The sequence below is a fragment of the Vombatus ursinus genome, unplaced genomic scaffold (assembly GCF_900497805.2).
Source record: "Vombatus ursinus unplaced genomic scaffold, bare-nosed wombat genome assembly UNPS02014793.1, whole genome shotgun sequence".
Lineage (NCBI taxonomy): Eukaryota > Metazoa > Chordata > Mammalia > Diprotodontia > Vombatidae > Vombatus > Vombatus ursinus.
The window spans coordinates 1,971,962-1,985,300 of NW_020954571.1; the positions used below are offsets into that span (position 1 = coordinate 1,971,962).

General features: G+C 45.7%; 1 protein-coding gene across 1 annotated transcript in view; it reads right to left on the minus strand.

Annotated features, from left to right (window-relative positions):
- NOTCH1 (notch receptor 1) overlaps window positions 1-8,666 on the minus strand; it is a 72,395-nt gene extending 63,729 nt beyond the window's left edge. Inside the window, exons 1-2 of the mRNA XM_027869308.1 lie at window positions 8,349-8,666; window positions 5,337-5,418 (exon numbers count right to left, since the gene is read on the minus strand). Coding sequence (XP_027725109.1) covers window positions 5,337-5,418; window positions 8,349-8,406 — 140 coding nt within the window. The 5' untranslated portion in view covers window positions 8,407-8,666. The remainder of the gene's footprint in view (window positions 1-5,336; window positions 5,419-8,348) is intronic.
- Window positions 8,667-13,339: the final 4,673 nt, after the last annotated feature.

Genomic DNA, 13,339 nt, shown 5'->3' on the forward strand with positions numbered 1-13,339 from the left:
GTCTACAGGGACAGGTGGCTCCAAGAAGTTCTCTCTCAACAGAAAGGTGAGTTACTTTTATTGGCTAGCAACTGACCAATCTATTCTTTGCAATATGACTGCTCAGTTTCTGTATCTGTGGATTTGCAAATGGAGAATAAGAGTGTCTTCTTGTTTGGGTTTTAGGGAAAAAAGCAATCATGCTATAATTCCATATTTTACAAAAGGCCATCTCTCTTTTCCCCTTCCAGTTTGGGGTAATTCCAGAGTGGTTACTGGAGTGGCTGTTGCCTGGGCAGAGGAGCTCTGGGGGACATGCAAAAATGAACTGGACTTTCTGCAGATGGAAAGAAATCTGTAACTGTCAAGCCTTAGAATAATGATTTCCACTCCTGCCCATGGTTTTTTGGCTATGAGATGAGGTAGGCTGTTTGTTTGCCCAGGAAAAGGACCCCCTCTTCTGGCCCCAATTGCAGTAGGAGATCACCAGAGGCATGAATGTCACAATTCAAGAGTATAATTGGTCCAAAAGACCTGACCCAGCAGACAAGTGGAGGATTGGGAAGTTCAGCTTTTGGTTCTCTCATAAAGGCTCACTGCACACCCTGAGGCAAATCATTTCATCTCTCCCAGCCTCAGTTTTCCCATCATTAAAATGGAAATAATCACACTGCCCACCACCACCTCGTGGGGGAGCAAAATGTCTGTAGAGTGCTTTTATGATCTCCAGATGAAAGCTTCTGTCAAAGTGCAAAGTTATTATTGTTACATTATTGAGGAAAGCAATCTAGACTCTCAATCAACTCAGAAAAGCCACATCCTTTCACTATTTATAGAACAGACATGAGAAACAGGAAAGGTCCCTCCTCTCCTAAAGTACCGGGGGGGGGGGGGGGGGGGGGGCGGAGAAGTTCTTCCCAACCTCTCGAGTAGTGGAATGCTAGGACTTAATGGTTTTGTATCTTTGGTAGAGAGTACTGGCCCCATCCTCTAATCAGACCTGGGTGGATAACCTCCAAATTACCCACCTCAGAGACTTGTCACCAGGCAATGAACTGGTCCTTGTGACCTGGCATACTTTACCATGACAGTTTCTTGTGTCCTCATGCTACTGTGAATCAGCTTTATCTCCTGCTCACCCCCCAAAACCCTCACAGTCTCCTCTAAAAATTGAGGTTACAGCCTCTGAGCCCCTTTAGCCAGAAAGATCTTAGTTTAGTTATTTCAGAGGTTCCTTTTATCCATTGTTCATTCAACTCCACCCTCTTCCTGTCCAGCCTACAGTTCAGTTCCCCCCGCTTTAAAAAAAAATTTTTTTAAGGGAAAAATGTTGGGTAACTCACAGAACCAATACATACTGTAAGAAAATCTTTTTTAAAACATCAGGGGCAGAATTAAACAGAATGATAGATCCAAACTTTGCAGGACCTTCTTTCTTGCCTTCTACTCATATTTCTAGCTATCTTCCCCCAACCATTTATAGGCAATCCCTTCTACTTGACACTCAGTATTTTTAAACGTGTTTTTCTAACCCTTACATCCTCTAACTATAAGACAGAATTGCTGCATAAACAGAGGAAGTCCTGTAACAGACTAATTTTTTTCCCTCCCAGCTTGAAACCAATGATTAGATTTAACCTTTCTTCCTCCTTCACCTCTTTCAATCCAAAACAAGATTGGTACTCAGGGATAGTACAAAGAAGTGTTGAACCATGAATCAGGAAACCTGGGTTCAACTCTCATTTTAGTACTTACCACCCAGTGACCCTATGCAAGTCACACTCCAAGCCTTAGTTCCCTCACCTGTAAATGGAGATATATTATCTCTTGTCCTACCCATCTCACAGAAATGTACAAAATTCAAATGGTACCCCTACTCAATTCCTCCCAATGTCTTCTCATGCAAAGTCTCTCCTTCTCCATCCTTCTTTGACCTTCCAAATGTATACACCCAAGGCCAGTTTCCCCCTGCAGAGAAATCTATCATTCCTCTATCAAGTGGAACAGAAGGGTTCTGGGGCAAGCCCAAATCTTCCCCACCCTCCTAGAGAGGGCCACTGAGGGGCAGCTGCATCTCAGTCAGTTCACATCAAATAAGAAGGATTTCTCCTGTCCAGGGGAATTTGGCAACACAGAAGAAAGACTAGGCTTTCAGTGAAACAACGTACAGCAGCAAAAACCATCTCCCAGTGGTTCTCATCCAGTGACAAAGGTTACTTTGCCTTAGTGCCATAAACAATTTCGTTTTGAATCCCTGATCCCGACTTATCAAAAAAGGGTAATTCTGGACTCGGCTTGCCTCCGTATGGCCATGGCTCCCTGCTTTCCTGCTGTAACCGAGAACCCCCAAATGCCAGAACATTGCCCTACTAGAGTCATCCTGGGGTATTTATTTCACTCCATTTTCTAATTGGATTTGTAGGGGAAGCACAATAGGGCCTTTATGGCCCAACCGTGTTAAGTGCCAGGCCAAATTGAGGTGTGGCCCTGGGCCAAAAATGGAAGGGGCCAACTCAGCTTCTGCTACCTCTGCCCTGGACTGGGCTTCATTTAGGAAGCTTGGAAGTAGAGTTCCCAGTAAAGAGATATTTGGGAAGGGAGGAGGGAAAAGAGGTGGGGGGTGAAGGGGATAGCTCTTTCAAGGTCATGTCTTCTGTTCCATGTTAGAAGGCTTAAGGCAGAGGATTAGAGGCTACAATAGCGAAATTATCTTCTAGCAATGAGAAAAGGGGTCTCCTGTGAAAAGGCCCATGACTACCATGAAAATTCAAAGCTCCAGCCACAAGGACTATGTTGACACTAGCAACACTGTCGTGCCTTATGGTGACCACAGGCATAGTAAAGGGAAATCACTTGCTTTACCCCAACAGAGTTTCCGTTTCCTTCAGAGGGCCAGATGAGAAAACCTCAATGTCTGACAACCAAAATCTCCATCAACGTGGCTGGCTGTCCAAGGTAGTCCCCTCTCTCTCTCTCTCTCTCTCTCTCTCTCTCTCTCTCTCTCTCTCTCTCTCTCTCTCTCTCTCTCTCTCTCTCTCTCTCCCCACGTGACCCCCAGGTAGCATCTGGGAAGCATCCTTATCTAACTTGGTGACGAGAATGTCATAAGAAGAAAATGTCAGAGCTAAAAATGACCTTCAAGAACATCATGTCCAACCCAATCATTGTAGGGATTAAGAAACTGAAGTCTAGAGAAGAGGAGGGACTTGTTCAAGGTTACAGAGAGAGTGCCAGGATTAGAGGGCAAGTCCCCCAACTCTGGGTGCAATGTGCCTTCTGCGATACCGAGCTGCCTCTCTAAAGTTTTTCTCCATCCTCCAATTATATTATACTGAAAACTCTGTACATATGTAAATCTGCTGGAGGTGGGGTAAGACAAAATAGCCAAGAAGGAAAGTAGGGGTGGGAGAAGAGATTGTGGGGTAGAAGGGTATGGGGAGAGTTATGCATTCTGGGAAGCCACACATGATTAGTCACACAGCATTAATCTGCCTCCCTCAACAATAGCTGCCGAATTTCGACTGAATCCCAGCTGTCGGTCCTTGAATGAAAGAAAACAAGATTTAGGGCATCAAGCGTCGTGAGGCTTCTGCAGGGGGAGAAAAAAGCCAAAAAGGAGGAAAAAAAAAACCCCAGCATTCATTCATTAGTGGCTCACAAAGAGGTCTCCTCTTTGTCCATTAAACTGCTCATGGGCCTGATTAATTTGCTGAAGTTTGGGGGAAGGAAGGGGGTGAAAGGGGTGGAGTGGGGAGGGGCAGGGAAGAGAGCTACCAGACCAGGCAGGGTAGCTGGACTGAAACAGATGCACAAGCATGATGCCCAGTGTTGTCAAGGAAATCAGCCAGTCAACAGTTGGAATGAGAGGGCCTCTGAGATGCAGAGCAAGGGGCTACTTCTTAAATCTGAAGCCTCAGTGGCGGGGATGCCTTCGCTCTTTTTTTTCCCCTCCCCACAACTACCAAATGCTTCCCTCATTATTCACATCAAGGATGAACTCAGGTTGAAGAGCATCTGGCTTAGAGGCAAAACTTGATCAAACTAGGATTTTTTAAAATAATAATCCCTCACTCTTTTTTCCTTAGGTTCGATAAAAAAGTACTTATGTTCACTGTTTATCTCCCTTGAGGCTCACTCACAAAAGCCCCAGTGAAGGAAAGCAAGAATTACAAGCCCCAATTTACAGAGCAGGAAACTGAGGCTTAAGGAGAAATGACTTTCCCATAATCATACAGATAATTTGGGAACTAGAATCCTGATCTCAAAAAGTAACAGTCAGTCAATAAACACTTATTAAGTGCCTACTACATACTAGGCCTTTGCTAAAGGCTCGGGATACAAAAAGAGGCAAAAGACAGTCTCTGCCCTCAAGGAGCTCACAGTCTAACTGATGAATTAGATTTATACAAACCAAAGGAATAAATATAGTCTAGATTTACAGACAATCTACAGGAAGTGAAGTACCATACAAGTCAAATCGACTCCCCCCCCCATCCGTCTCATCCACCCCCCTCCCACAAGGAAGTTTTTCTTTCAGAAATGCCAATAAGGTATTATAGAGAGCTTTTCCAGAATCCAACCCTTGCACTAGAAAAGTCCAGGAGTACTAAAACTTAGATACTTACATTATAAAAACAATAGACATTAACTTTATCCTAGAGGAAACTCATCTACAGAAAAGGGAAGGAAGGGAACAGGTGTTTATTAAGCATCTACAATGTGCCTGGCACTGTACTAATAGTTCTACAAATATCTCCTTTGATCCCCACAACAACCCTGGGAGGTAGGTACTATCATTATCCCCATTTTACAGTTGAGGAAACTGAGGCAGATAGAGATTTGGTGACTTGCCCAGTCACATGGCTAGTATCTGAAGCTGGATCTGAACTTAGGCTTTAGGGACTCCAGGAACGTTGCCATAGCCACTGAGATTTGTAAGCCAGATGGGCTGGAAGTTGAACACCAGTTCCATTTGTGTATGCCTTTCTGTAAAACTGAACTATGTCCACTGGAAGATCAACCTTACTGAAACACTTGGGGGAAGAAAAAGGGATATGAAAATCAGGCTTTGGCCCCTGACAAGAAACAATGTTTTTCCTAAAGTGACCCTCCACTCCAAAATGGGAAGAAAAACTTATAGACTAAGCCAGCCACTGAAGATGTGTAACTAGTACCTATTAAGTGATTGCCAGACTTTTTCTAATAAAAGTTACCATATGATTTCTCATCCTTGTACATATTATCTCAGAGGAAAGACAATGACTTACTGTAAAGACTATCAAAGACTATTACACTGAAGACCCCACAAAAGCAGAAGGGAATGGTTCTTAGACCATTCCAAGTGCATGAATACTTACATGCATGACTCTGTTCCATTGTCATAGATTTCACACTTGCCTCCATTCAGACAGGTTTCCAAAGGTTGGGAACACCGAAAACCTAGGAGATATGTACAAGAAGCCCATCAAGGGTCGAATTTATGAGTCTAACACTATTAATTAACATACCAACCTGCTTCCAACTCTGGAGACCTCAGAAGTCAGGATCCAACCCTTAAACTTTCCAGAAATCTCGCCTCTTCCTCACCACCCCCAGGATAAGTCATATAATCATAAATTTGGAGCTGGAAGAAACCTTAGAGATCATCTTGTCCAGCCCTCTTATTTAGTCTGATTTATTTGATTTCTCAGTTTTGTTATCTTCCCCAACCCATCTAGCATAGTGCTGGAATCTATTTATACCGTCATAAGCACTTAATAAATGTTCATTATTGCTGAATTGTTGAATTAATTATAGAACAAAAATATATATTTGCTAAATATTCTACACCTATCATATATGCGTATATATATATACATATAGAAAAATACGTGTGTATGTATGCACAGAAACACAAACACAAGTACCAGATTTCTTAGGGGTAGATACCCTTCTAAAGACTTCTTTTGATATTCTTAATGAATTCAACAGGAGGTAGGAAGGAAGAATGGTAGACTGAAGGTCGGGCTGTTTCTATAATGCCAACTACCCAAGGTCTATTCCAGACTACTAGCTCTAAATTACACAATAGTTTGGCAAAGGATGGGAAAGTTACCCAGAAGCCAACCTGACCAACTCAACTACTCAAAAATTCCACCAGCATGACTTTCCCAAACTTCTCTAGATCTCCCTTCTCGCCCACCCAACCAGAAGCCTATACTTTAGGGGAGACCCACATCTCTTCAACCTCGGAGGAGGGAAGAGAAGGAGAGGAAAAGGGAGGGGAGAGGAGAGGGAGGAGGGAGTGGGGGGGGGTAGAGCTGAGACTACAGTGAGCGCTCAGAAATGCAGTGAATTGTCTGCCTGTTCAAACATCCATGGTAAAGTGACTTATCTAGCCAGTCCTGGAGGGGGAGTCTGAATAGCCCCAAAGCAAGCCGCACACACTCCCGTCCTGGCTCGTGGGAAAATGCGACAGCTGCGGGGCCCAGTTTCCCCTGAACTCCAACAAAGCGGGAATCAGAGACGCCCATTGTAGCTCGTTTAAAGACACCTCTTGTTGCATTATTGACTGTGGGGCTGGGGTTGAATACTCTTACCTCCCGAGACACTCAATACCTGCTCCCGGGAAGATCTGAGCTGCACCAACGGACCCGCCTGCACCTCACCCCCCACACCCCAAATGCCGGCCCAATTCACGGAATCCCGTAGACCCCCCCCCCCCCCCGGCTCCATTGCTGGGCAGAGAGAGAAGTAAAGCGCTTCCCCAACCCAAAGCCCCAATTAGGGTTCGGGCTACATAAATCAGACATGAGAATATAGTGGACTCGTCCCCGCTAGAGGCTTCCTTTCTTGGAGAGTCAACTCAAGCTAAGAGTTTGGAGTGGGGTGGGGGGTAGCTGTGCCCAGAGTCTGAGGGCTTTTTTACACTTTTTTCAAAGAGGGGAGAGTAGGGTTAGGTAGTGTTGTTCTTCTTTGAACCGCTTGGGGAGGGGCGCCCACGAAGCGTGGGAAGCAGAGAGCAGGGAAGCAGTGAGTGGAGGACACCCAGCAGAGGGCTGCCTGACTCATAGCTGTTCCGTGGGCTGAGGAGGAGGGAGCCGTATGGGGGGGGGGCCTGTAAGTGATCGTTCTCACAATCCCCCGAGAGTTGTCATTCCTTAAGCCCAGGAGAAAAGGAGACTCTAAAACAGAGGGTGAGACCACAGGAGACAGAGAACGTTCTTTGAAACTTTTTTTTTTCCTTTTTCCAGGGAGGGTCGCGGATGCTTAAGTTTTGGGCTTTTCAGCCAAAAAGTTACCCATCCCCCAAGTTTCAAGCAACTTTCCTGTAGCTTGCGGGAGGGCTGTCTCACCAGGTTGGCTAGGGTCAGCAGAACGGCCGGGGTACAGAGCCCCTGCAGCCCCAGGGAGTGGGGCTACATAGTCCCCCAAGACCCCGACAAGCGGGCTTCCGTCGGTTTCCTCTCAAAAAGCTCAACACTGTTCTGAGCCCGAAAACCCCGCGCCGCTTGACATCCGCCCCCAGCCCTCGACCCGAAAGTGCAGTGGGCAGACGGAGAAGAAAAGACCAGAGAGAACAGGAAACCTGACTCAAGTTCGAATAGAAAAAGAACTCAGCCAGCGGAGAAGAAACCCAAAACGGGGTGGGGTTGGGGGGGTGCGGGGGAGGGGATGTAGATTGGGCGGGGGGGGGGGGGGAGGGTGGGCCCCGGGGGGGGGGGGCAAGGTTGGTTGGAGGTAGAGAGATGGAGGTGGGGCGGGGGGGGGGGGGATGCAGGTTTGGCAAGGGGCGGGAGAGGTAAGGGTCGCTCAAGAACTCATCCCCAGTCTCCAAGGCTGCTGGAGCTCTCCCCACGACCTACACTTCCCATCAGCTTGGACACACAACTCAGACTCCGGACCTTTCCCTCCTGGTGCCACCTCAATCCCCGCCCTAAACATAGTCCCCACACTGGGGGTGAGAGCAGCTCTTCCTGTAGTGGTAGGGGGAGTTTCCCGAAAAGGGGGGTGGGACTGGGGATGGATGACATCCTGGATGTAGCCAGGGGCGCAAAGCTGGGAAAAGGTAACTCCAGCGGGTCCGCATACCGGCCAGGGAGGTACTGACAACCCCCCCCCCCACACACAACCGTTCCGTTGCTGCCACCACCAACACTACCACCATGATCCCCGTAGTGACCAAGACAGGTTGCTTCCCCCTCCCCTGTACAATTCACGCCTGTTCGCTCTTTCCCCAATCCTGGTTGGATTAGCCGCGTTCCTCCTCCAGGAGGGAAAAAGTTTTCTCCAACAGTGCACAAAGTTTGCGGGTTTGCTCACCCCGCCTGATTGTTCCCCACCCCCACAGCCACCGAGTCCGATCTCCACTGAGCAGCCCCACGTCCTACCTCGTGCGAGGACCGGCAGCAGCGACAGACAGACGACGGGCACTAGGAGCGGCCGCATGCCTCCCGCAGCGGCCAGCTCTCCCCCAGCGGCGCTTCGCTCGGGCAATCCCAGAAAGACTCAGAGTGACATAAGGTCTCCCGGCGGGCAGGGAAATCCTAGGCAATATCTCCCGGACAGGGAGCCAATCTCGGCCTCGCCTTCACCTTCTCTGCAGGCGGACAGACGCGCATGCACTGCCTGAGTTCACTCGTTCTCTCGCTCCCTCGCTCCCTCGCAGACTTCTCCTCACCGCGCCCGGCTCAACCCTATGTAACCTACAGCTGCCAAGACACTAAATGAAGCGAAGAGCTCAGCGCCGCTCCCCACTCCTCCTGCTCCTCCCCCCCACCTCAGCTGTGAACCTCCCTCTCCTCCGAATCCTTCCGCTCCCCCCGCCACCCCCTTTCTATAGAGCCTCGATTCGCTAAGGCCCAGAGCTCCCTGGAGAGACTGAGGGATGAAGGTGTTTTCTGGGGTGTCCAAAGCTCTCCCGGAAGAGTCCTGAGCATTTTTCTGGAGCTGGGAGGGCATCCCGTGCCTAGGGACTACTTCTCGTTTGAAAGTTTCAGAAGCTACTGAAAGTTTGTTGCGAGCTTGCGGAGGGATTCTTGGCTCTTGCTACTAAGTTTCTGTTCTTCGCCTAGTGTTTTACACATTTGCATGTCAATGGAGGAGCGGCTGGTACTGGGGGCCGGGGGGCCGGGAGAGTGGAGCTTAGGATGTGCTCAGCCCCAGCAACCTTCGCTTCCTATCCCCGCGACCTTGTCTCTGGCCTCCCTCTACGGCCGGCTCTCAGGGGGCTTCGGTTTGCAGAGATGGAGAACATAGGGAAAGTGGAAGGAACATTCAGGAGGAAGAGCCGGGGATTGTCCCAAAGACTCTGATCTGAATGCCTTAAAAGGCAGTGAGCTGGGCTAGGGGACTTAGGTTTGGAGTACTCTTGGGCCCCACCCTCGAGAGCTTTCTTGGAGTAGGTGTTGAATAGGGGTAAGACTTGGTGGGTGACCTAAATCCTCCTTTACCAATGCAGGAATTAATCGTGGAGCACAAACAGGTTTGTGCACCCATCCTGGTCCCCAGCCCTCTACCCCCTCACCCCCTTTAACTCTGGGGACTTCTAGGAGACTGGACAGGTCCACTGGAAGGTAACTCTGGACGTGAATACCTTTGGCCATGACGTCATCATGCACTTAACTCTCTTAGAGGAGACAGGTCTTCAGGTGCCCCGGGATCATCTATTCCAGCCTCTCATTGTACAGATGAAGGAAACTAGGTCCTAGAGAGGTTAAGTGGCTTTGTCCAATTCCCACTGGTAGTGAGTAGTAGAGGCAGGTTTTGACCCCAGATCCTAAGACTGAATCCAATCAATCAGCAAGTATTTATTAAGCACCTACTGTATAACAGGAACTATATTACTAGAGATACAAAAACAAAAATGAAGCAGTCTTTGCCCTCAAGAAGTTTATAAATTTGATTGGGAAAACATCTACACATACAAGTAAGCATGAAATTCATACCCTGTAAATAAAAAGTAGATAGAGTTGGGGAGAGGAGAGACACTAGCCGTTGGGAAAGGAGTGAGAAGGGCTATATATATATATGATGAACTTGAGCTGGATTTTGAAGGGGCTAAGGGATACCAAACTGGGGGAAAGCCTGTGCAGAGGCAGGAGGTGGAATGTTATGTACCAAGAGTAGCAAATAGGCCAGCTTAACAGGAGTATAATGTACATAAACTGGAATAATGTGCAAGGAGTCTGGAAAGGTCCTTTGGAGCCAGACTGTGAAAAGCTCTGAGTACCAAAGGAAATGATATTTTATTCTAAAGGCAATAAGGGGCCACTGGAGCTCCTTGAACAGAGTTAGATCTTTAGGCCTTAGGACACTGTCACAGTTTGGTGGATGATGTTTTGGAGAGACGGTCAGGAGGCAGGAGACCAAGTGGGACACCACTGCATTAGCCCAGTCCAGAGAGATGAGGCCCTGGGCTAGAGCGGTAGCTTTGAGAGTAGAGACAAGGGGCCGGAGATTTTATGGAGGAATATCAACAAAACTTGGTAACTAATTAGATATGGGTGATGAAGAAGAGTGAAGAGTCAAGGATGACTAAGATTTCAATTTCAAACTTGAGTTACAGAGAGGGTGATGGTGCCCTCAAAGGAAAGAGGAAAGTTAGGAAGATGTATGCGTTTGGGGAAAAAGATAATAAATTCTACCTACTTTGGACTTGCTGAGTTGTGCTGCCTATGGATCATCCCAGTGGAGATGTCCAGCAGTTAGTTGTTGATGATGGACTAAAGGTCGAGGAAGGAGGTCTATAGATGTAGATCTGGAAGTCATCACCAAAAAGATGATAAGTGAAGCCATGGGAGCTAAGGAGATTGTGGTAGAAAGAGTAGAGTGTAGAGTGTAGAGAGAGAAGAAAAGAGATCACAGGACAGACAGGCATACCCAGTTAGAGTATAGGCCACAGATGATGGACCCAGCAGAGCAGATTGAGGGGTAGGCTCACCCTTGATAAAAGACTAGCCAGACAAATAGATGCAGAGTTAGACGACAACACCCAGAGAGGAGAAAGGAGAGAGGAGATGGGAGCAGAGAGTTATCAGCAGTGTCAAATGCTGCATCGAGGTCAAGGAGGGTGAGAACAGAGAAAAAAACCATTGGATTTGGCTAATTAAGAGACCATTGGTAACTTTGAGAGAGTAGTTCATTTGAGCAATGAGGTCAGAAGCCAAATGGCCCTGTCAGCCCAGCATGAAGTTGGGCAATTCAGAGAAAAGGATAATGAAGTTGTATCCATCTAAAGAGATCCCATCTTCACAAAGTTTCAGAAAGTGTCTGCAGTGCATAAAAACATGCTTAAAATTTTTTTCACTTGTGCCACTAGTCACTCAAAAATAAATTGAAGTGTCAAAACCCCTTCTACCTCACGGTATATAGGTCTGTATTTGCTTTGTTTCTATTAAACAACCATCTGTTATACCTACTCTATGCTGTGTTAGGTGCTGGGGGAGATATTTCATTGATTTATATAAACATTTTAAACCATTCTCTTCTCTTTCTAACGAACTAGCAAGCCTAGGTGGAAGCCGGGGAACACGACTACCCTCACCAGAGTAGCTAGGAAACCCGTTCATTTACAAATTGAGCTTGTGAACACTTTCTCTACCTTATTTACAAACACTTCCCCAAAGTTGGTAACAAGTTATGTTCTCAAGCACTTTGTGTAGGGTTCCTACATACTTGAGTCTGTTTGTTTGGAGAATCATTTCATCAAAGGAAACCAGAATCTAACATTAAAGGTTACTTTAGCAGAGAGATGTTAAGTACAGCAGCTTCACAGCTGAGTGGCCATTTTTCCACCCACTCTGTCCCACAAAATCATAGGATAGATCCCAGAATTTGCTTAGCCTGGCTGGAAGTAGATAGTCTATCTCAGACTAGAATCAGAACCTCAGAGTTAGAAAAGATTTCAAAAGGTTATCTAATGCAATACATTTTTCAAAAGCTTTTTAAATGTTTTAATTATTTTTATTAACTTGACATCTACCTCCTTGATTATTTCCATATACAAAGAATAGAAAAAGAGAATTGTATATGAAACTATGAATCTCAATTACTGAAGTCACGATTATTATTTTTTAAAAGTCTATAATAAATTCAACATGTTAATTCCAATACATCCTTGTTCACTTGTGTCCCTTTCTGAATTTCCTTCTGATCTTTTCTGTGTATTTAATAAATAAATGTTTCATTAATGATCCTTTTTCTCTTTATTTTGGTATCATTATTACTATTCCCTTCATGATTTCTTCCCCCCCAAAAAATTTTCTCCCTTTCAACAAATAAGTATAGTCAAGAAGAACAGATCTATACATTGGCCATGTCAGAAAATGTATGTCACATTCTGAACCTTTAGACCATTCTGTCAAGAGTGAGGAGCTATGATTCATCATCAGTCTTTCAGAGTGATGGTGGTTCTCTGTTTGATCAAAGTACTTAATAAAGTCCTTCAAAGTTGCTTTCTTTTACAATGTTATAGTCATAAATAAATTGCTTCCCTGGTTCTACTTAATTCGCTCTATATTCAGTTGTATATATGTCTTCCCACATTTCCCTGAATCCATCCCTTTCATAGACCACAAATTACTCAGCCATTTTCTAATTGATAAGTACTCCCCTTGTTTCTAGTTCTTTGATACAACAAAAAGAGTTATTTTAAATGTTTTTGTACAAATTAATCCATTTTTCTCTTTCCTTCATCTTTGAGGTATAACCTAATGGCAGTATCAGTTGGTCAAAGGATATGAACAGGTTAGTGATTTTGGGTGGCATGTTCCCAAATTGCTTTCCAGAATGGTTGGACCAACTCACAGCTTTCCCAGCAGTACATTCATTAGTGTGCCTGCTTTCCTGCAGCTACTCCAACAGTTGTCATTTTCCATTTTTTTTGGCATCTTTGCCAAAATGATGGCTGTAAAATGGAACATCAGAGTTGTTTTAATTAATGCAACCTGTTTCTAAAGAGGAATTCTCTCTACCACATCCCTTAAAAGTGAACAAGTGATCTAGCCTTTACTTGAAGATCTCTGACAAAGACTCACAGCTTCCGTGAGGCAGGCTGTTCTACTTTTAGGTAGCTCCAGTTCTTAGAAGGTTCAATTTTGTTTTGTTTTTCATCACATAGAGTCAAAATCTGTCTCTTTGCAATTTCCCATTATTCCTCATTCTGTTCTTTAAGGCCAGGTAAAATGAGTCGAACCTCTTTTCCAGAAGATAGCCTTTAACGCACTTGAAAGAAAATAATCATGTCCTCTCCATTCCCCAAGTCTTCTCTTCTCCAGTATAAATACCCTCAAATCCCTTCAGTCTATACTAGTTAGTATAGCTTTGTTTCCAGTCCTCTCTGTCCAGTTAATCTGTATGATGATGCTTGGTATCATAGATT